Source organism: Onychostoma macrolepis, chromosome 03, assembly GCF_012432095.1.
Source record: "Onychostoma macrolepis isolate SWU-2019 chromosome 03, ASM1243209v1, whole genome shotgun sequence".
NCBI lineage: Eukaryota > Metazoa > Chordata > Actinopteri > Cypriniformes > Cyprinidae > Onychostoma > Onychostoma macrolepis.
Window position 1 is genome coordinate 9,653,967 of NC_081157.1, and position 23,039 is coordinate 9,677,005.

General features: G+C 36.7%; 1 protein-coding gene and 1 long non-coding RNA gene across 4 annotated transcripts; one reads left to right on the forward strand and one right to left on the reverse strand.

Annotated features, from left to right (window-relative positions):
- The first annotated feature begins 203 nt into the window (after positions 1 to 203).
- LOC131537630 (uncharacterized) lies at positions 204 to 2,573 on the forward strand. The gene is made up of 3 exons (XR_009270353.1): positions 204 to 1,831; positions 1,965 to 2,014; positions 2,211 to 2,573. It is a non-coding gene; the product is annotated as an uncharacterized LOC131537630 (long non-coding RNA).
- A 10,998-nt stretch (positions 2,574 to 13,571) lies between these two features.
- LOC131537571 (mas-related G-protein coupled receptor member A5-like) lies at positions 13,572 to 21,793 on the reverse strand. Of its 3 annotated transcripts, none has more exons than XM_058771129.1 (3): positions 21,474 to 21,793; positions 16,259 to 17,217; positions 13,572 to 15,057 (listed from the first exon to the last, which is right to left on the reverse strand). In XM_058771129.1, the coding sequence occupies exon 3, from the start codon at positions 15,028 to 15,030 to the stop codon at positions 14,071 to 14,073; it is 960 nt and encodes a 319-aa protein (XP_058627112.1). In that variant the 5' UTR covers positions 15,031 to 15,057; positions 16,259 to 17,217; positions 21,474 to 21,793; the 3' UTR covers positions 13,572 to 14,070. The 3 variants fall into 3 exon arrangements, with proteins under 3 accessions (XP_058627112.1, XP_058627114.1, XP_058627113.1); XM_058771131.1 differs by lacking the exon at positions 21,474 to 21,793 and adding an exon at positions 17,316 to 17,680; XM_058771130.1 differs by lacking the exon at positions 21,474 to 21,793 and having other exon boundaries at positions 16,259 to 17,680.
- Between the last annotated feature and the right edge of the window lie 1,246 nt (positions 21,794 to 23,039).

The following is a 23,039-nucleotide window of genomic DNA, read 5'->3' on the forward strand; positions in this document are numbered from 1 at the left end:
ATGTTAATAAATATATTCTTAGTTACACTTTTAAGGAATATACTAAACACAAGCATACTTTTAGTGATGTTTTAGTGTATTTGCAAAAAACACACTTATGTTACTCTTACTTAAAGTATATTTTATGTGTACTTTGTGTAAGAACATAAAATGATTACACTTTTAGTAGGTTTTTAATGTACTTTATATTGCAGTAGGCCTACACATGGTTATATTTTAAATAGCCTATTTATAATTTTAATATTTGGAAAAGTACAATATTTTGAAAAACATTTTTAACATTTACAATGTACAAACCTTTGTCAAATATTATTAACCATTGCAATATTTAAAATATGTTGTTTAATATGGGTTATGCTACTTTGGTTGATTAGGCTGTTGTTCATTACATGATACATTAATTGTAAGCTAGCTGTTTATAAACTTGTTCAAGCTTGACGCCTTTATTTTCTAATATACATTTCTGAAATTCCCACAAGGATTTCAACATCATATTTGAGAAAAAAAAACCGGAAAAAAAACACGTTTACTTGTGTTTAAATTCAAACAACACAGACTAAACCCTGATTGGTTCCAGAGCCATTGAACGGCTCTGATTGGTTCGTATAATAACGAGCTCGCAGCAGAGAGCTTCGTAAATCAAATATGATGTGCGTGCAAATGTCTCTTGAATGTGCATATAAGTCTAAATTTAGACAGTGTTATATTATATAGAGCGATCGTGTCTCTTTAGGGTGCTTGGAGGAAACCACGCAATTCATATGGATTACTTTGGCGATGTTTTTTTGCGATGAACTTTTTGAAATGTGAACATCTTTGATGAATCTTTTCATCGGAGGAACATAAATCTCTCAGATTTCATTAAAATATCTCCGCTTTTCTTTCGAAGATGAACGAAAGTCTTAGATGGTTTGGAGCACCTTAAGGGTGAGTGATGACATAATTCAAATTGTTTTGGGGGAATTATGAAATTAATTATAAAATATGTAAGGGATAATCAACGGCTAGCTGTGCATTAAACGATTTGAATGCAGGACTTGGAGGCGAAGAACCGCCCGACGCGCAGCGGAGTGCATTCAGATCGTTTAATGCACAGCTAGCCGTTGATTATCTCGTTTATGTCATGGTCATTTACCAGCATTCACATATTAAAGATGTTAATAATATTTGTGCTGCAATATTTGACCGGAACGATAAAAATGACGGTTATTTTCATCTGTATTACTATTCAACTGTAACTGTATGTTACTATGGTTACCAATGTTTATAGGAAGCGCATTAATATAGAACGTGATTAAACTGACCTGGAACTACCTGTGCAGTTCAACGATTTTAATCAACACCTGCCAGCCAATCAGAATCCAGTATTCAGACAGACCATGGCATAAAGCGGTATGTTCTTATTGTTACCAGCTTCTGCGTCTGGCTTCAGAACCTCACTGTGACTTCAGGTAAGATTTGTGTTTAATTAACGTTATTTGTCTGTACCAGTCATGTTTTTGACACATGCATTGGCAGAAAAAAAATAGTTAACATTTTATTTGCAACATGAAGTATATTTATTTCTGATTTCCTGAACAATTTGGCTTCATTGTAATGAGGTTAATGATCTTTGAAAAACCATGATTATGAACATACAATTACTTTGTCTTGAGCTGATTACCCAACTGTGGTAGTGTTGGTTGATTGGTGTCTATATTTGTTCAAGCTTGACAACCTTATGACTTTATTTTCTAATATATATATTTCTCATTACAGATAAGAACAAAGATTAAATTGTAAGAAGGGTTGCTTATAAGAGCATACAGTACATCTGAAACTGCTGAGACTGGTAAGGATTTTGACTATATTTCCGACCAGGTACATTGTTCTGTCATTCTTAAATAGAAAACAAATCATGAATCATCATTTGCCTTTTTTGTGTGTGTGCGTGTAAGAAATATTAACATTTGTTGTTTTATTAGATCAGCTGCTATAGAAGACAAACTGAAATCTGAGTGCAGAGACGGGAATAGTAAGTATATTTTAATGTCGTATCACCTCTGTTATAGAGATTTTTGAATCAGGCCTAATGGAGGGGGATTCGGTCAATCTTGGAAGAAAAACGTTAGCAATGTGTCCATTCCAGGTGGTTAATTTGTGCTTCTTTTCAGTCATTCGTGTAAAAATCTGTTATCTAATTTTGTTTCTGTTTTGTTTTTTTTCTAAAGCTGCAAGACACTACTGACTAGGCTGTGCCCAGGTCTCCGGAACCTGCAACGACACTCAGCTCCATCGGCCCTTAGTCTGCGGCTTCGGATCCACCAGCTCTGTCTCCATCGGTCGGCCCCCAGATGTCGGCAGCCACACCATCTACACCATCTACATCTTGGCTCCTCCCTCCCTCGACTCCGCCGTGTGTTGTCAGCACTGGGATGCTCTGGGTCTGTGCCATGTGCCAAACACCATCTAAGCTGCCAGGGCATCATCGTCATCCTCTCATCACCATCCCTACACCATCTCCTCGTCCACCTCCAAAACCCCTCCATCCCTCCCTATTCTGTTGCTTGAACTTTATCATCTTCAGTATTTGCACACACATCTATTCACTTTACATGGTTTTTTCTTCAGAAAATTGCATTGTAATTTTTATTTACTCATTGATGTAAAATTCTTTACTTTTCAGTAATACAGGTATAACCGAAATGTTCTACAAATGGATAAGATGGCTCTTCCGTAGCATTTCAGTCTTTTTTTCATTTATGTTTTTTGTATAATGTTTTAAAATGTACTTGTGTATGTTTGTAGTAATACAAAAATACTATAAACATACTTGTATTTTAAGTGCATTTTTAATACATTTAATAGTATGTTTTTTTTTTTTTTTCACCAAAGTATATATGCTGCTGTACTTTTTTTTTATGTACTTCATGAATATTTGTAATGTACACAATATATAATACATTAAAGTTTTCTAAATATCAAAGTGTACGTGTGTGTATATATTGAAAGATATAATACTAATAAATATAATATAATAGTAGTGTAATGCTAATGCATTTCTAATAAGCTGAAATACAATTGAAATGTACTTGAAGCACATTAAAACGATGCTTCAAATATACCTTACCTGTAGTTCATGAAGTATTACAAGTACATTTTAAATGTATTTTTTAAAAATACACTTAAATTGCATTAAATATACTTAAAGTGGTTCCAATTTAACACAATTTTAATATATTAAATATATTACAAATAGATTAAAATTGAACTTAAGCATATCTTGAAATACACTTAATATACTTAAAGTTGTTTCAAAATAATACATTTAATATGCAATTAGTACAGTATACTATAAATATATTAAGTGTGTCTGAAAAAGCACAATTTAAATATATTTCTTTTTCACCTGGGGGTCCTGTTATTTGATACAATTTACCGACTGTTGTCACCTCAGCAATCCACAAAGTTCTTTCTGGTATAGCAAAAGATGTTCCATGTGACAGATCCAGTCGTGAACCGCAGACTAAAGGTTCTTGCAATAACCAGAAAAGAGAAAAAAACATTGTTTCCTCTATTAATCCTGAACAGTGACCAGACTTTAAACAAATTACGATAGAAAACTGGAGAATCGCAGAGTTTTAGTCTTTGAAGGTTTAGGACTGGACAAAGCTTTGTTTTGGCTGGATCCTCAATGTTCCTGAGAATTGCACAGGCAGCACGCACCCAACTTGACTCCACAGGAAGCAATAAAAGTCTTTGTATATATTGAAGGCGAAAAGCAGCCGTTCTGCTCTGCAAATGTATTAGTCCAAGTCCTCCTCCTTCTTTTGACAGGTACAACACACTTTTCTGTACCCAGTGCAACTTATCCCAGAAGAAATCAATTAAGATTGACTGAATTTTTGCTAATACATTAGCTGGAGGGTCTATACAGATTAAACGGTGCCACAGTGCAGCGGCTACTAAGTTATTAACAATCAAAATACAACCCTTATAGGACATTTTTGGAAGTAAATACTTCCACTTATCCAGTCGTCCTTTAACTTTCTCAACAATACCTTCAAAATTCTTTTTTACAAAATTTTTATTTCCTAATAACACTCCTAAATATTTAAAACCATCTCTAATCCACTTCAGACCATCAGGAAGCCTTGGTTCTCCTTTTAACCATTTTCCAACTAAAAAGGCTTCACTCTTTTTCCAGTTCACTTTGGCAGAAGAAAGAAATTTAAAAGCTTCTAAAATCTTTAGCAATACATTGACATCACTGGTTCCACTGATTAACACGATCACATCATCAGCATAAGCTGATAACTTGAAATTGTGACCACAGTTGGGTATATGTAATCCACACACATCAGATCTTATTTTGTTCAACAAGGGTTCTAATGCTAAGGAATACAGCATTCCCGACAATGCACAACGTTGTCTGACACCCCTGTACACTCTAAAAGGAGAGCATAAGTCACCATTCATTTTTAAAACACACTCAACTTCACTATATAAGGTTTTTATCATTGAAATAAAACCAAATGCTTTCATAACTCTCCATAAATACAAATGCTCGACTCTATCAAAAGCCTTCTCTTGGTCAATTGATATTAGCCCGAAGTCTAAATCAAAAAGTTTACCACCATCTAGAATGTCTCTAATAAAAGAAATATTATCTGAAATTCTCCTGCCTGGCACTCAATAAGATTGATCAGGATGAATCACATGTTCCATAGCCTTACTCAGTCTAATTGCAAGGGCTTTAGAGAGCAATTTATAATCATTACACAAAAGGCTCACAGGCCTCCAATCTCAGTAAGATCTCCTTTTTTTGGTAACAACGTTATAACTGCTCTGCGACAGCTACGTGGCAGAGGTTCATTCTTCAGGCTCTCATTAAAAATTGCTACTAATTCTGGGCCTACTTCTGACCAAAAGGCCTTATAAAATTCAATGTTTATACCATCTATTCCGGGTGATTTACCATTTTCATCTACTTCAATGCTTCTTCAAATTCTTCTAAACTTAAAAGTTTTACTAATTTCATTATTGACATCTTCAGCTATCTGTGGTAAATAAAAAAAACAAGATGATCATCTTTTACTTCTAAAATTTCACTTTTATATAAATCCTTATAGAACTGTACAGCTCTTTTCCTGATATCTACAGGACTAGTCAATAAAACTTCATTTTCAGACTGCAAGGCATGAATAAATTTTTTCTGGCCGTTCTTTTTTCTCCAGATTGAATTTTGTTTTTTAAGGAGCATCCATTAACTCAACACTTTGATACCGTTTGACTACACCTTGTGTAGTCAAACCCAACAAATCAGCTAATAAATTCTATTTCTTCTTACCATTTTCCATGACATTGCCGTCCTTCGTAAATATTGGCACATCTTGTAATTTCATTAACTCTTCTTCCAAGACACTCATTGACTCTTTAATTCCCTTTGTGGCATTTTGCATATATTGCTGACTTAATTGTTTAATTTGCACCTTTACAAAATCCCACCACTGTTGCAATGACAAAAAAGTAGATTTCATGGTCTTAACATTCATCCAAAATTCTTTAAAAACTTCTCTAAAAAAGGAAATCACACAACAAACTATTATTGAAATGCCAATATGCACTTTTTACCTTTATATGACTATTTGTTATTACAAACTGTGGTCAGAAAAACATACTGGAGTTATCATGCATTCTCTAAACATGCTTAACTGATGTTTAAAAATATAAAATATATCAAGCCTTGCCAAAGATATCTGATTATCATGAGCATGAGCCCAAGTATATTGTCTCTGTGTGCCATGAAAATTCCTCCAAACATCAATAATACTATTCGATTTTATAAGTTGAAATGACCTCTTCCTTGATTGTGTATGAGGTTCAACATGATTCCTATCTAAACCACTTTCGGTGCAATTAAAATCACCTCCTAAAGTATTTAAAAACATCATTCTATCTAAAGCATTAGTTAGGGCATAAACACAAACAAATACAACAGAGCTGTTTTCAAAAACCGCATTAATCTTCAACAATCTTCCTTTAATAACTTCTTCAACATTGTAAGAATGTGGAATAAAATTCATTGAAAATAACATGGCAACACCACCACTTAGCGAGGTATAATGACTTAAAATTGCCAAACCATTGAATTCTCTGCTCCAGGGATGTCAAACTCAGTTCGTGGAGGGCCGGATTAAACCCTAATTAAACACACCTGAACCAGCTAATCAAGTCCTTCAGGCTTAATTGAAAACTGCATAATATGTGTGTTGGAGCAGGGTTGGAACTAAACTCTGCAGGGCTCTCCAGGAACTGAGTTTGACGCCCCTGCTCTACTCCAGTCTGCAGTATTCTCTATATCACTATGTGTTTCTTGCAGAAACAACACATCAATATTCTTGTATTTCATCAGTTCAAACACTTGAACTCTCTTCCTAATGCCTCTTGCTCCATTTATGTTTAAAGAAGCGATGCTTACTTCCCCATAAAAATAAAGGAAAAGCAGAGAAAATAAAGATGATGTACCAAACTACCTATTTTAGCTGTTTTCTTTAAATCCCTCTAACTTTAACTTCATAAGAATTTTCTTTAGACGGTACACCTCCTGATCCGTGAAACAATTTTCACTTCTGAAAGTCTTTATTTTTTCAATGAACTGCATTATATCTGGAAAGTAATCTTCTATTTTCACCTTCCTCAGATTCTTTGTTGTTTTCAAAAAAGACTTAATGTCATCAACAGTGTAAGTTCTACTGGAAAACCACCCAGAGGCAGACTAGCACTAAAACTGCACTCTGAAATGTCACTTTCACTATCCGTGTCCGTCTGACTTAAACAAAAACCATCCTTTCTTTTACCTTGTTTATGACATTCCATCAAACTTCCTTTTTTGTGGAGTTTTAAAACAACATCCATCATCACTCCACACTGAGACCTCAACTTCAGGATTTTCTTCTTCACTTACCATTTCCTCTTTCACCATTACCATCATCTGACTCACCTAATTCTTCCACTATCTGTTCTACTCCAGTGGAGATTCTAACTTCTTCATTCTCACTTGCAGCAATTTCATCTTTTTCATTTTCTTCTGAACTTTCCATTGGATTTTCCTGAACAACAAGTGCCGTGCTTGGACCCGGCATCTCAGCAGCAACCGCTGCAACATCATTCTGCACATTTTCAGTAACAACAATCGATCCATTCCTATCATTTCCTTTCTTTGGACACGCACGAACAAGGTGACCATTTTCTTCGCAACCATAACATTTCATTACATTTGTCGTGGCATAAATGACATAATTAATATCATCATAACGGAAATTAAGAGTCAGATCAAGTTCATCAACATTATCCTTCAGAACCATATATGTAAAACGCCTGAAAGACATGAGGGGACTTAACTCCAATCGGAATCATCTTTAAGGGAGAAATCAATTTTTCCATACCTAGAAAGCATTCCGGCTAAGGTCTCATTCTTGATAAACTGTGGTACATTAGATAATGTTACCTTCTTTGAAGGAGTAGAAAGAGGGAGCACTGAAATAAAAATGCCATCAATCTCAGTACCACTCTCTGTTAGCAAGTTTGCTAACTCAACCGTCTTAACGAACAAAACGACAGCATTATTCATCCATGACGCCGATAGAACATTTTCATTACCAACTACTACACCTACCGCTAAAGCGCACTGTTCTACACTCACAGTAGTATCCACTTTTATACCATGACGCCTCGTTAGAAAATCTAAACTCCCCGCGCTTGGAGCTGCCATACTCCCAGTACACAGACTGGGAGTAGAACTCCTTAAAACAACAACTTCCCTCTTACTACTATTTCCAAACAACACAAGCAACTATTAACAGATTTACCAAGGATAGAAAAGGAGGAAAAAAGTAACAAATCACTCATACCTCGCACTTCAGTCAAACACTCTCCGTCCACGCTCCACACTCACCCGACGCATGCACACTGCACACACACAGAGAGAGAGAGAGAGAGAGAGAGAGAGCGTAACAGCAGGATTTACACATCAGCTAACTGCAACCTGTTAGAACCATAAGAGTATCACATCACCATAATTAAAAGGGGTCGAAGCCTAGAAGCGCATCTAAATAGTTAACAAGCGGTTACTCACATTTGTTTTGTTGGTGCTGAGTAAAGTGTCCTGGTGCATGTATAATGCATAGATTCTTGATGAATTCCTTTAGGAGTGAAAGCTTCGTCATTCCAGTCATGGGTGATTAGTCCGAAGTGAATCGACAAAGTTACTGATCTTAAAACTGCCAGAAGCTCGGACTCCCCCCAGAAGGGGAGCCGCGAGATTTCCAAGGTGATAAGTTTGTCTCCAGGACACCGAAACAAATATAGTCAATAGAATGTGTTAAAGGGACAATCAAAATAAAGTGAAACCCATAGTTTCAGCGGGAAAGTGTTTCTTTGTCCCACTTGACAACTCATTTGCATGTTTTAGGACTCGTGTAATTTTTCCCACAGTACAGTAAAAATAGTATGATGCATTTCACGATCACATAGTATACATCATTGTTTGGGGAATAAAGAGCAGATCATTTTGATACCAAGAAAGAGACATCTAAAAGATATTAAACCAGAGATATATTCATACACCTGAATTATTGTGTTTAGAGCTTACTAGTACGAATAACGGGTGGTAACTAGGCTAATATAATAAGGAAACATACAAACAACACATGCATATACCAGATACATTTGTAACTGATTAATTATCATCTAAATAAAGAAAATGTCTGTATGTGTGTGTTATGTGTCTTGTAATCGTGGGGGTAGTCCACTGGTCAGTCAGGCCTGGTACCGAGGGTCATTTGGTTCTCTTTGGAAAGTGTTTGAAGTCCGATGGAGAGACAAGATAGTCGATCTGTTTAGCATCTTTTTGACACTGGGGGGGACAACCCTTGGCAATTAGCACCCATATAACGGTAGAATGTGGGGCCAGGCTGTGAATTATATGCAAATGTCAAAAGGCTAAAAGGGTCTCTTAAGACAAAGTCCCAACGACCATCACGGATTATAAGCAGATGTTACAGAATTCCCCCTTTTGGCTGAAGATGTTCACCTGGAAACATCTTCAGACAACGGTAGATGCCAGTTTGTCAAGGTCTTTAAGAGGTGTCTCATGCGCAGTTTTGGGGTCTGCATGGAGGGGCTTTCTTCTTTTGCTAGAAGGGAAGAGTTCTGTGGTGAGGGCTGGCAATGCTTTGGTTTGCGGCCATTCACTTCTTCCATTGTGTAGCAATTCTTGGACTCCGTTCTGCTCAGCGGTGGTGATGCTGATGAGGGATCCGCTTTTCGGATCTAATTCCCTTTCAGTTGGTTTTCCAGAGCATTTATTTCATAGTCTTTGTTTTAAGGTCAGTTTTGGCTTCCTCTATTAGCTGTTCTGCAGACTGTAGATGTCTTCTCTTTACTTTCGGTGCCCTGGAGAGACACATATCACCTTGGAAATCTCGCGGCTCCCCTTCCGGGGGGAGTCCGAGCTTCTGGCAGTTTTAAATTCAGTAACTTTGTCGATTCATTTTGGACCAATCAACCCATGGCTGGAATGACGAAGCTTTCACTCCTAAAGGAATTCATCAGGAATCTACGCATTATACATGCACCCGGACACTTTACTCAGCATCACGAAAAAACCATGCAAGTAACCACTTGTTAACTATTTAGATGTGTTTCTAGGCTTCGACCCCTTTTATTTAAGGTGATGTGATTCTCTGATGGTTCTAACAGGTTGCAGTTAGCTGATGTGTAAATCCTGCCATTACTCTCTCTCTCTCTCTCTCTCTCTCTCTCCATGCCTTTCTTGCGTTGGCATCTATGTTTAATGTGTGTATGTCTGTATCTAGTTTGATGTTGCATGTTCCCCTGTTTCTGAAGTGGCAAAATTGACGGGTCAGAATTTTGGTCTCATTTCGTTGGACCAGGAGAAAGCCTTCGATCGAGTTTTTTTACAACAAAATATTCCATTTATGGAATGTTTTTATGAGTTTTGGTTTTCCCTATGAATTCACTAAGTTAATTAAGATGCTATATAGTGACATTGAAAGTATTGTAAAGGTCAATGGTGGTTTAAGTGCTCCTTTTGGAGCTAATAGAGGAATAAGACGGGTAGTCCCTATCAGGAATGTTATATTCTATAGAAATTGAGCCATTTTTACTCAAATTGAAAAAGTTTTAATGGGTGTCACTTTGTATGGTGAACAAAAATTATATTTGTCTGCATATGCAGATGATGTAATGGTGGCTCTTACTGGAAAAGCGGATGTAAAAAGAATGGGAATGGTGGTTGAGAGGCATGGAAAAATATCATCAGCCAAAGTAAATTGGAGTAAACATGCTGCTTTAGAGATAGGTGGGTGGAAGGAGGGGAAACCCCGGTTGCCAGGAGGTTTAAAGTGGGTTTCAGGTGGAATCAAGTATTTAGGAGTTTTCTTGGGTGATGAGCAGCATATAAAAAAAAAATTGGGAGGGGGTAGTAGAAATTATTGAAGAAAAATTAAGAAGGTGGAAATGGCTACTACCTAGAATGTTTTACAGGGGGCGTACACTTATAATTAACAATTTGGTGGCTTCCACACTGTGGCATCGTTTGGCATCACTTGAACCACCTATGGGTTTGTTATCAAAGATACAAGCATTAATTGTTTATTTTCTCTGGAATAAGTTGCATTGGGTTCCACAATGTATTTAGTTTTTACCAAGAGATGAAGGGGGCAAGGGCTTGTTCACCTAGAAAGCAGAAAAACAGCCTTCAGATTACAGTTTGTGCAAAAGTTTCTTTATGGTGAAAATAATGTAAAGAAGGCTGGAGCAAGTCTCATATTGGAGAGAGTGGGGGGAATGGGACTTACTAAAAATTGTAGAACCTGGTCGCACAGAACACACACATATAATCTTAACTCAGAACATTCCACCGAGTTTACACTCCATCGCCAAGTCATAAAATTGACAAATGACCAGCACAACGCCCAATTCTCTGACTAGTGTCCTGCCATAGACTCGTAAACCACGATAAGTTTGAGGATGAAATGACCGCGCTACATCTGCACGGAGTTAAGAACAAAGAACTGCTTCTTTGGAGAGGTTCCAGAATCAGAGCACTCGCGATACTGCGACCCCGCTTACCATAAACTACGCTTCTGATAAACAAAAAGCGACTGACTTATAGCTTCGTCTGAGCTAAGAAAATCACCAGAGCCACACAACGTGATACTCCTAATGACCTCAAGACCTCAGCTTTGGTCTCCCGCCTTCCAAAGGAATGCGCTCTTTTTCTCTTCTTGTGCACAGAGCACCCAAACTTTTATGGACTTTGCCGAACGGACAATCAAGACAAAAACTGCTGCTATTAAAGCAATATACTCAAGAGGCAATATATATATGAATGTGGTATTTTATGCTTGTTTATCTTGCTGTGGTTATTAGAATTTAGGATATTTGAATCTATGACTTAACCCGTTTAGTAGGTAAAATTATAGGTATTTGATATGACAAATACCTCATGTTTGATATTGAATTAAAGCTTATTTCAGATGCAGGAAGTGTCCATGAATTATATGTCGATTTTCAGTCTCGTATGAATGATGAATACTTTTATAAGAAGTTGTTAAGAAATGTTCCTCACATGATGGATGAAACATTAAGATAATGTATGCACGAAGAGAAGCCGTGCTGGGCGGGGCTCCGCCCTACAGAGACAATGTGATTGGACCAAACAGTGAATGGGATGGACTCAAATCAGTCCAATAACAACCGACACCCAGCTGAAAACTGCTGGAAAAACTTGGCTGAAAGCTTGGGAGTTGCTCCCCCTGATCGCGCTGCGAAGCATTCGCAGACTTAACATCAAGCTGATCATCTAAAAGAACTAAACACTTCGTCAACTTCTCACTGAAGAAACTGTTAGAACCTGAAGCTACGCAAACGAACTCTGAGCAGAACTTCTAGTGAGCGCGTCATCTTCAACGTCACCAGGACATCACCAAAAGGGGTTCCCCAGTGACACCACACAAGGACCGCACCGCATAATTTCCCCCCACACAGTTGTATAATTTGGCACAACAAAGATTTACTGTACAAAAATAAATCAATTTACTTTGTCAAAAAATTATCAAAGGAAAACCTTTTAAATATGAGGAATATTTGTCACACTATAAAATCCCAGTTACAGCAGAGAATTTGCTATTGTTTTTGGAGCCGTATTCCTTCTGGGATTATTATGTTTATAAAGGGTTTTAATAACCAGTTTTCTCAGGTTGTGCCACATCTTAATGTGTTTGAAACAGTTGTTGGTAAATTATCCCTGACCACAAAGTCAAATAACTGAAGTGTTCGTACTCTGTTGTATATTTTGTTGTAAAGTGTGGACTTTATCTACAATACAATTTAAAGAAGTGTCTTGCATCGATGCTATCCTACAAAGTCTTTTTTTTTTTTTTTAAATGTCAAATAACAGAAGCGTTTGGTCTCTGTTCCAGCGCAAGTGTGGTGGTTCTACAAAAATTGTAATTAAAAAATTTAATAAAATTAATAAATGTGTCAAACGAAGAAACAACCTGTGGCTGGATATCTAAGTGGTGCACGCAGAATAACATAGGTTTTATAGACAATTGGACAAGTTTTTGGGGCAGACCTGACCTGTTGAAAAGAGATGGTGTTCATCCCTCCTGGGGTGGTGCCGCTCTTCTCTCTAGAAATATGGCACATAGTCTTAGAGTTCGTACTTGACTAACTGATGTGCTTTGTTTGACAGAAACCTGGCTAAAACCAGATGAATACATTATTTTAAATGAGTCTACCCCCCAAGATTATTGTTACAAAAATGAGCCATGTCCAAAAGGCAAAGGGGGAGGTGTTGCTACAATTTATAGCAATATTCTCAGTATTTCTGAGAGGGCAGGCTTTAAGTATAACTCCTTTGAAGTAATGGTGCTTGTAGTGTTGTCACATTACCAAAATTTCTGTATTCGGTACCAATACCAGTGAAAATCCACAGTTCTCGGTACCACAAAAACATGCAAATTAAAAAACACATTGTTTTTTTTTAAAGCTAAACAAAAATAAACTGTACAAATATCAATGCCATTCTTATTTAAAATTGTTTCAAGTTTTTCCACAAGTAATAAAAGTATGAAAAACAGTAAACAAGTTTCAGCCAAAAGTTGTCATATTACTGCTGCCGCTGAAAAACAACTGTACACTGTTGTCTGTTTTAGGGTTTGCTGGTGTGTTTCATGATCTTCCTCAGCCTGCAGCTGTAAAAGGAAAATATAGTATACTTAAGCAAAGCAATGGGCTGAGTCTGACCCAATGCAGCATTAGATCATTGACCCCAGCTAAAATATAACTTTTCAGTAAATAAACCTCAGCTTTTATAATGAATTTAGATAAGATTACATATTTAAGACAAGTGTATATCAAATAGATGGAAACTCTAGTATTAAAACACGTTAAAATAAGGTTCCAATAATAAACAAATAGTTATATAGCAATTATTCTTCTTAGGGTTCATTTCAAAATTTACTAATACATAAAATCAAAAGTTCAGTCTGTTAAAATTATTTAATGCACAATGATCAAGGGTTTGTATTAAATAACATTCACAAACATTAATGTTGTAAAAATATTTTGTTCACTCACTGTAAGTTGATGTTAGATAATAACATGAAGTCATTTAAATGAATGGTATCTTTTTGTAAAGTCTATACAGAAGATAAAATGTGGCTGTACTTTCATTTAATCCAAACGGTGTACATGCAAATCAATGAATAACTTTTTTGAAATGCGTTTTTCTGGATTTTTTTGTTATTGTCTCTCACCGTTAAAATAAACCTACCATTAAAATGATAGACTGATAATTTCTTTGTCAAATGTACAAAATCAGCAGGGGATCAAATAATATTATTATTAATAAATATTAAAATAATAATTGTTTTATTTTTTTATTAATTAATTTTATAAAATTCAATTTACTAATTATTTAATTATATTATAATACATTAATTATACTGACTTCAATTAAATATAACAGTGTTTTTCAGCTCTATATTTAGCAGCGTGTTAAACTGAGCTGCAGGTGTTCAGTGAATGAGATGCAGGCTCTTGAGCTGAAATACAGCACACTACAGTACAGCAGCTGTTCTGTGGATTCACTACAGAGTGTTCGTCCTGGTTGTGATTCGATCTCTGACGTCTACAACAGCAGCGAACAGACTTCATCATATTACGAACATCAGGCCTCATGAACAGATACAGCAAACAGTCAGCAAGTGGATTCACATACATGAGCATTTCTGCACAGTAGATACATTTCTCAACAAAATTGTCATTGGAACAAAAAGGTTGAATTAATAACATAATCACAAAAGGCAGAATGAGAAGTGTGTAAGTCAACAGCACCAGGAACAAACTGCCCAAAATTAATTTGCGCTGAAGAGCAGTCAGTGATATTGAACGAGAAAGACCTCGACAAGTGCCAGCAAAACAGAGAATGATGATGATGTAAGGAATTAAACATACTATACACCAGTCTAGATCTTCAAAAAATATACGAGGGGGTTTCACTTTTGCAATGATCAGAGGCACAAACCAGACGATCACAGAAATAAAACAGGAGAGTTTGAGTGACTGGTGAGATCTGTACCAGATAGGATGAGAAACCAGAAGATATCGTTCAGAAGCCACACATGCCATAAAATACAGACCCACCATCATAGAATAGTCATATGCAGTATACAGTTCCTGTGTCCATTCTGCTGTTCCTATTAACATACAAATGACCTGTATGAGATCTGAAAGTATCAAATTACTAACAAAAACTGAAACAGCAGGCCGAGATTTGATGATGAAACACAAGGCGATCAGAGTTAAGATCATGATTGGGATCTCAACGACTGAAAGGACACTGACAAATAAAAGTTCTGCATAATCCTTTTTCATTTGTAATTTCCTCAGCTCCCAATAACGTAAATCATCATCTGATGCAGTTGAGCCATTGATGCTGATGTTATGTTGTGCCATCGTTTCACAAATTCCTGAGAGGAAACACTGAATAACAAACCAGTTATTAGTTTTAATATGTTAGAAGTGCTTTAATTTCTCATTATAAAATTGTATTATTTGTAAAAACAGATGGCCTGACACGTTTCTTCTGTATAAATGTTGTCATTCAAATGGGGCATGTGTGATGTTACAGGGATAGTTCACCCAGAAATGAACATTGTGTCATCATTTATTCACCTCATGTTGTTTCAAACCTGGAAAAATTGTTCATCTTCTGAACACAAATAAAGATATTTTAATGAATTCTGAGAGATTTCTGTCCCTCCGCTGACAGTCAACACAATGGCCAGTTTGACGCTTCAAAAAAAAAATTAATTAAACTAATTAATATGAATGGAGTGGTTTAGTCCAAATTATCTGAAGAGATTTGATCACTTTATCTGATGAACAGATTTAATTTAGTCTTTTATTCACATATTTACACTGATCAGCAAACATAAACAGAAGCTCTTTGGTTCTTCTGGATCTCAAACGTGCTGCGAAACACAAGAATGAACCTCATTGATTCTGACACAAGTGTGCTTGAGCTTCTGTTTGCTGTGACTACTGTGTGCTGATTCATGTTTATCTGTGAATAAAAGCCTGAATTAAATCTGTTCATCATATAAATCGATCGAGTCTCTTCAGAAGATGCAGACTGAACCGCTCAATTCATCTGGGTTTCTTTATGAACTCTGTGTTGACTGTCAGCGGAGGGACAGAAATCTCTCAGATTTCATTAAATATATCTTCAGTTGTGATCTGAATGTGAAGAAAGTCTTACAGGTTTTGGAACGACATGAGGGTTAACGAATGATGACGGTGAGAGAATGACGACAGGATTTTAATTTTTGTGTGAACTAACCATTTAAAACACATTTCAGGCTTAATATTAAGAAATGTGTCAGTAGGACTCCAAATAAAGTTTCATTATCATTTTTATATCATTAAGTCTCGGGCGATTTGTCAGTAAAAATGTTAATAGATTTGATCTACACTTAGTATGAAATAAATTTTAAATATTACTTTTTTTTTACTAGGGTTAACTTTAAAAATAAACGTTGAAATCTCTCCGTCCATAAAATCTTTTATTTAAACAATATCATAAGAATGTTGTTCTGAATATTCAGTATCAGCACAACTGCTAGTGTGACACTGCTTTAATAAAATAGTTCAATAAACAAGTAACAAATATTATACAACTTACATTTATGACAGAACTTGTCCAGTTGGTTTGTGTTTCTTTTTCCACAGAGAAGTCAAAGGAGAACGTTCAGCGCCATCAACTCCACACCGTAAAAAAAAAACATCCAAGCGCTGTTGATCTGATGGAGAACATAGTGGAAATACAAACAAAAGTGAGTAAACTTTTCCATTTGGTAAGTTTAACTGTGTCATTTCTGATGGAAATAGTGAGATCTTACTGTGATGTAAGGAGAGAGACGACTAGGAAGCTGCAGTGAATGGTGTTTATTGAGCAACAGTTTATTCGGCATACGCAGAAATAAGACGAGTAATGACAAATAAAATAAACAGATGGTAGTCAAAAAGGGTAGTTTGAGTGATTGATTGATTTTTTTTTTTTTTTTTTTGGCACATGTTTTCTAGTTTATTGTTCACAGTGTTTTTCACTTCCTCAGTCAAATAAGAAACCTTCAAACACTAAGAGAAGCACAAATGCTCAGACTTTCCTAATTCTCTTGCTGCTTTGTGAACTCAGATGTTTTCTTTAGGAAACAGAAATGTGTCGTTATTCCACTCAGTGCTGATAGTAAAACTGAAATTGCACAGACTTTTAATTAATTAGTTTGATTAACCATCAGCGATACCATGAATACAAATATAGTTAACACCATATGAACTCATACATGAGATAACATGACCTAAACTGCAATCATAATGACAATTACAAGCCAGATGTTTATGAGCTGATCGCCTCATTATTGAACACAACCCCTAAAATGAGAAGTGGCTCAGACAAGGACCTGAAAGAAACCCCCCAAAGCTACATTACATAATATACACATGATCTTACCTGGATCAGACTGTGGCTTGAAGATGTTCATCAGTAGATGATGGTGTCTGTGAGCTGATGGTTGTTATTTTATAGACTGAATTCACTCTGGAAACAGCGGCAAATGAAGAGTGATTCTCTCAGATAACGAGCTGAAAGAAAGAACAAAGATGTATTAACATAATGAATGCTTAATGCACATGCAACCTCAAAATGTACAACCATTAAATTTGTGATATAAAACCATTACATGACATCAGAAATTAAACCAAAGGCGTTTAATTGCAGACAGTGATATTTGTGAAGCAGCACATCAGTCCTTGAGTCAGCTCCAGCTTTGGTTTAGTCAGACTCTGGTTAATCGTGTAGTCATTCTCATTACTGGCTCTCGATGTAGTGATACATGTATATTGTAAAGGAGAGGGAAGTGGTGTGTGGCCAAGTATGGTGACCCATACTCGAAATTTGTGCTCTGCATTTAACCCTTGCAAGTGCGCACACACACACACACACACGTTTGTTTTAGTGGTTTACGGGGACTCTCCATAGGCGTAATGGTTTTTATACTGTACAAACTGTATGTGCTATTGCCCTACACCAACCCTACACCTAACCCTACCCCTTACAGGAGACTGTCTGCATTTTTAGATTTAAAAAAAAAAAAAAAGAAATTTAGTATGTTTAAGCCTTTTGATTTACGGGGACATAGGCAGTGTCCTCAAACCACCTTCAAATTGTAATACCTCTGTCATACCCATGTCATTATACAAATTTTGTCCCCGTAAACCACACACACCCGGAGAAGTGGGCAGCCAATGCTGGGGAGCAGTTGGATGTTCGGAGACCAGAGACTCGTACCCACGACCTTTGGGTTACAAGTCTGGCTCTCTATCCATTAGGTCATGACTGCCCCTAAAGGTGACTTGACTTACTGCATACTTATAAAGGGTTACCAAAACATTATCTAGTGTCATAATCAAACTTTAGCTCATGACACAAATACACAGACTACAAAAACCTGAATCAGGAATCATTTTACAAGTCAACGTCTTTTAGAGTATTTCTATTGTGTGTATTTCAGCACGTCAATTACAGTATACAACAATGAGCTTTAATAAAAGTTCTCTTTCATTACACTACTGTAAAGAGATCTTCAGTAGATAAAGTTTAAAATCGCCCCTCGAGTAGGGTTTACATTAAATGTCCTTGGGGTCAGATAGACTAAACTTTTACGGAGCGATTGCATAAGGAAATATACATTTTTTTATATGACAAACTACATATCATTTTTAAATTTAATTTCTCAACTATACATTTATGCTGTTTTTGTGGATATTTGATGGTTTTTTTTACCTGTTTACTGCACAATTACTCAACTATGCCATAAATTGGCTTATGAAAAATTTATTTTTTATGAAAAACAAAAAAAAAACACTTAAATGACTTAAATATAAATGGTTTCTAGATATTGGCCCATGTGTTAGGGATAGAATACTGCCATCTGCAGGTTAGAATAAACTTACAGTAAAATTACAGTAAAAGAAAGAGTGCAATGACCACATATATCCAGCAGAGGTCCATAGGGACTCATTCATTTTCAGTTCAGTTTCAAGTCAATTTTTCTTCATGTTTCACCTTCTCCTTGCAATTTTATATATATTTTGTGAATATATATTTAAACATTCTAAAATATTTTAAAATCTATATTTTTGTCGAAGGTTAGAATTTGTTGTCTGGTGTCTTTTGAATTGACCTGCTTTTGCAAATTAGGTTACATAAATTTGCAGAAATGTCTCTCTCTCTTCTGTGTGTGTGTGTGTGTGGTTATGTCTACCCCTTCACATTGTTATGCATTTATATTCTGTGCATTTTGTTTGCCAAAATCTAAAAAATGCCCTGGACATCTGTCACACCTGTGTGTCTGTGCTCTGTTACAGCTTATTCAAGTGCTCCAGTCTGGTTGATTCTACATCATTCTTTGATATTCTACTTCATCTCTAAAAGTAAGATTAAAGAGAGTTTTGAACTTGATTTAGCCAACTATTTTGTCAAATACTGACAATGATCCACACTACAGCTTTAACATGGAATAAATGTGTAATGTCAAAAGATTCATATCAATAGAGATTAGGAATGTGTTGTCACAATGGCAATGCATTCTGGGAATTTAGGACACAGGAGCTACAGCAGAGACTGGATAGTATTGAATGTAGACGTTTTATGTTTTTATTATTTTTAATTAAGATCATGTTGGAGTGGTTAAGGCTCACTGTATCATCAGTTGCCATAGCCCTTCTCACAGCCGGAGCCGGAAGAAAAAGTACACACTTTTGAGTGTGTAGTAGAAGAGTAGGCAAGCTTTGGGACATACTATCACGTCACATAACTGCATCTTTAATGGACCGCTCTGTCGCATCTGTTACACGCACCCTGTCACTGTTAACATCCTCCACATTTCATACGGTATTGGAGAGAAAAAAGTAGCTCGTTGATCTTTCATGGCGAGAACTCTGCTCATATTTTCTGCATAATGGTGCATTTCACGAGTTCACACTTACATATATTTAGCACGAGTAACAATGCGTATTTGGCAAGTATGGTAATATGTTGTTGGCGTGCGGTCCTGGGGAAGGGCTCAGAGCTCGGGAATTGCCCGAACCCAGAATACCCCCCTAGTGTGTTGAGAACTTTAGTGATAATGGTGGAGAAGGGGTGGTGGAGGGATGCTGATTAGCCGTCAAGTGAATGGAGGTATGTCAGCTGTATTTATACCAGTGTATTGATTAGCTTGATTGTGTACCACTTGTGTCTAATTAGGCTAAGTATCTGACGTGCTCCTCCCGAACCACCACGTTTGTAGTTTTTCTAACGCTTTTTATTCGTGTTTGTAGTTCTGGACCGAATCTGTCGCCAAACCGCAATGGATTGTGAGCAATTTTAGCCATTAGAGTGTGCACGGATCCACACTTCCAAAAAAAAAAAAAAAAAAAAAATCAACCTGAAATAGTAGACCATCCGGGGACTTTTGGCATACTCTTTTCAACATACTATGCTTTGGGACACACTTATTGTAATCTCACATACTATTTAGGATGGATAGTATGAACATTGGGACACAGGGATTGTCAAGGTCTATACGGCAATTAATGATACAGTAAGCGTTAATCATTCCAACGCGATCTGTGGAGTCATAAAATATTATAAAAATGTCTACATTCACTACGGAACTCAGATGACAATTAAACTGAAATTCAGCATGGTAAACATGATTTATTTTGTTATAGATACAGTGATTTGCATAAAACTGTAAGCACTCACACCACAAATAAAGAAAAAAATCATATATGGAAATGTTATGTGCAGCAGCTTGTTGATACCTGGCCACTAGTTTGTACGCATTAAGCTTATTCATTTATTTGTTCTCTTGTATTCTTGTTCGGCATCTCTAATAGTAAGGAATATTCAACTTGATTCATTCAAGTCAAGTTATTTGTATAGCATTCACAATACATAGGTTTCAAAGCAGCTTTATAGTAAGTTATTCTGTTACCTCTATAATGGCTGCATCTCACGGTAGTTTGATGTCATGGGGGATGGGATCTTGCGAGAAAGTTGTTCATGGGTTCACCCATGTGGGCCCCAGAGAAGATGCCTATTTTGAGCCCATGCCCACTCTGTACCCCTGTAGCCCATGTGAAACCCATGTGGGCCCCACGTTAACGTGTTTACTGGGTAGTTAACAAAAAAACTATACCCAGCATGGGTAAAAAACAAAAACAACCCAATTAAATGACCCAGCAGGCTGAACCCAGCTTGGGTAAAAAATAAAAACAGCATTTTGCACTAATAATAAATGAACTCAAACATGTATTGAAAATGGCTATTGCTGGCTTAAAATGAACCAAAAATACTGTAGGTTGGTAATTTAAAGAGCAAACACAGAATTACTAGAGGCAACAGTAATAAGAACATTTACTAATATTGTAAGTGAAAACGCCTATGGACAACATAATACAAATTGAATTATAGTTTTCAATATTGTACACATTTTTGTACTTGAAAGTAACATTTAATTTATAATATATTTTCATTTCCAAGGATGGGGAAAATACAGTGACTTGGATATGTTTGCAGCTCTGGAAATAGCAAAGCGCTGTAGACTAATGAAACAAAAATTAGTGGCCGCTAGTGTTCGAAACTCCAACGTGTAGTCACTCATAGTAGCAGAGTCTTGACGCAGTCGCAGCAACGGATCGGCTACGGAGAGCTTTCCTGTTGCATAGCCAAATACCTCCTTAAAATGGTTAGTGAACGCACTGTATGAGTTGGTTATGGCAGTATTTGCATCCCATATTGCTTTTGCCCATAACAGCGCCTTGCCATGGAAAAGAGAAATCAGGAAGGATACCTTTGATCGTTCAGTGGAGAATTGTTGGGGCTGCATCTCCATATACAGTGCCACTTGGAGGAGGAAACCGCCACACTCAGCTGCGTCGCCTGCGAAGGTAGCAGGCACGGCCATGGGACTGACAGAGGCAGACCGTGGAGGTGTAAGGGGAACCAGGGATGTGGTGACAAGTTCCTCCAGGACCTCCGCTGGTGTGGATGGATGGGGATCCATCTGGTTGTCGGTTACGGTCTGGTCTTCTGTCACAAAACACGGTACACACAACTGGTGAGTGAAAACAAACAGGTTTATTGAAGGGATTCGGGATCGGGAGTGATCAAAAGCAGGTGAGTGAGCAAGTGTGAAGTTCTGATTGTTTAGCTGTGGTTGTGTCTTTGTTTGCAGGTTCAGATCGGGGATCAAAGGCTTCAAGGGAGAATCGGCGAGGGATCCAACTGGTAAGCATTGGGGTAAGTTGTGATCAGCGAGTGAGTCCAGAGCTGTCCATCTAGTGAACAGTGGACCAGACTATGTGGGGAATGGCAGTGTGTGTGTGTGTATATAGTGGTGTTGATTGGTGTCAGCAGGTGCGTGCAATTAGAAGTCAGGTGACTGTGATCGGGTGATTGTGCTGGGTGGTGACTGTCGTGATAGTGACTGATTCCTGACAACCAAATGGTAGACTATTTTCCATTGATTTAAAGGTTTTTTATGATTCTCTAACTTCAGTACAGAACAATCGTAAAGCTGTTAAGACATCTCAACTATTAAAGAGGATTCTTGATGGATTAGATATATAATTTTCAAAAATTGTCTGTTTTTATAGACTCATATTTTTGTATGACTTTGTATTCCCCTACTGTTATCTCAAAAAAATAAAAAAATAAAAAAAAGCTCTGGATAGAGAAGTTCAAAGTAGAGGGCTGCATTGGTTTTAGGCTCCCGCGGGACCCAACGCAAATCTCGTGGGAGTGGGCGGTAAGAAAATTTCACTGCCGTCAAGCCAGCCTCGGTTTGAAAATACACGGTCAAGCCAGCCGCACTTTTTGTGTGGGTGCTGGAGCGGTCAAAATGGGTGTAAAGAAGCTGTTATAACGGCGTTTCCTTTGTACTTTTGCTGATATTTTCAATAGATTGCTGTTCACGGTGACCCAAAATATGCCTACATTAAACGTAATTTAACCGTAAAAAGACCATTAAACGACATCAGAATATGTTTTTATCGCTATTTTATAATTTTATATCATGACATAATACAATTTCAGGATTTTTTTAATGACTTGACCATTGGATTAATGTTTCTGAATACATTTTTTTTGTACATTAACATTTGTATTGTACATTTATTAATACACATAATTTATCAATGTTACTATATATAGGCTATGTGTGTGTGTGCCTTTCAACTGATACTTGTTTACAGTGACTATTACTGTATTAATTTTCAAGTTAAATCTACTGTACAATTTTGTACAAATTAATGGCAAATCAAAATTCAATGTGCATTCTCACACTTTCTCATAAGCACTTACTCGTAAAACACTTTTCTTAATAGATTAGCTCATTCTTCCAATTGATTCCTGTTAA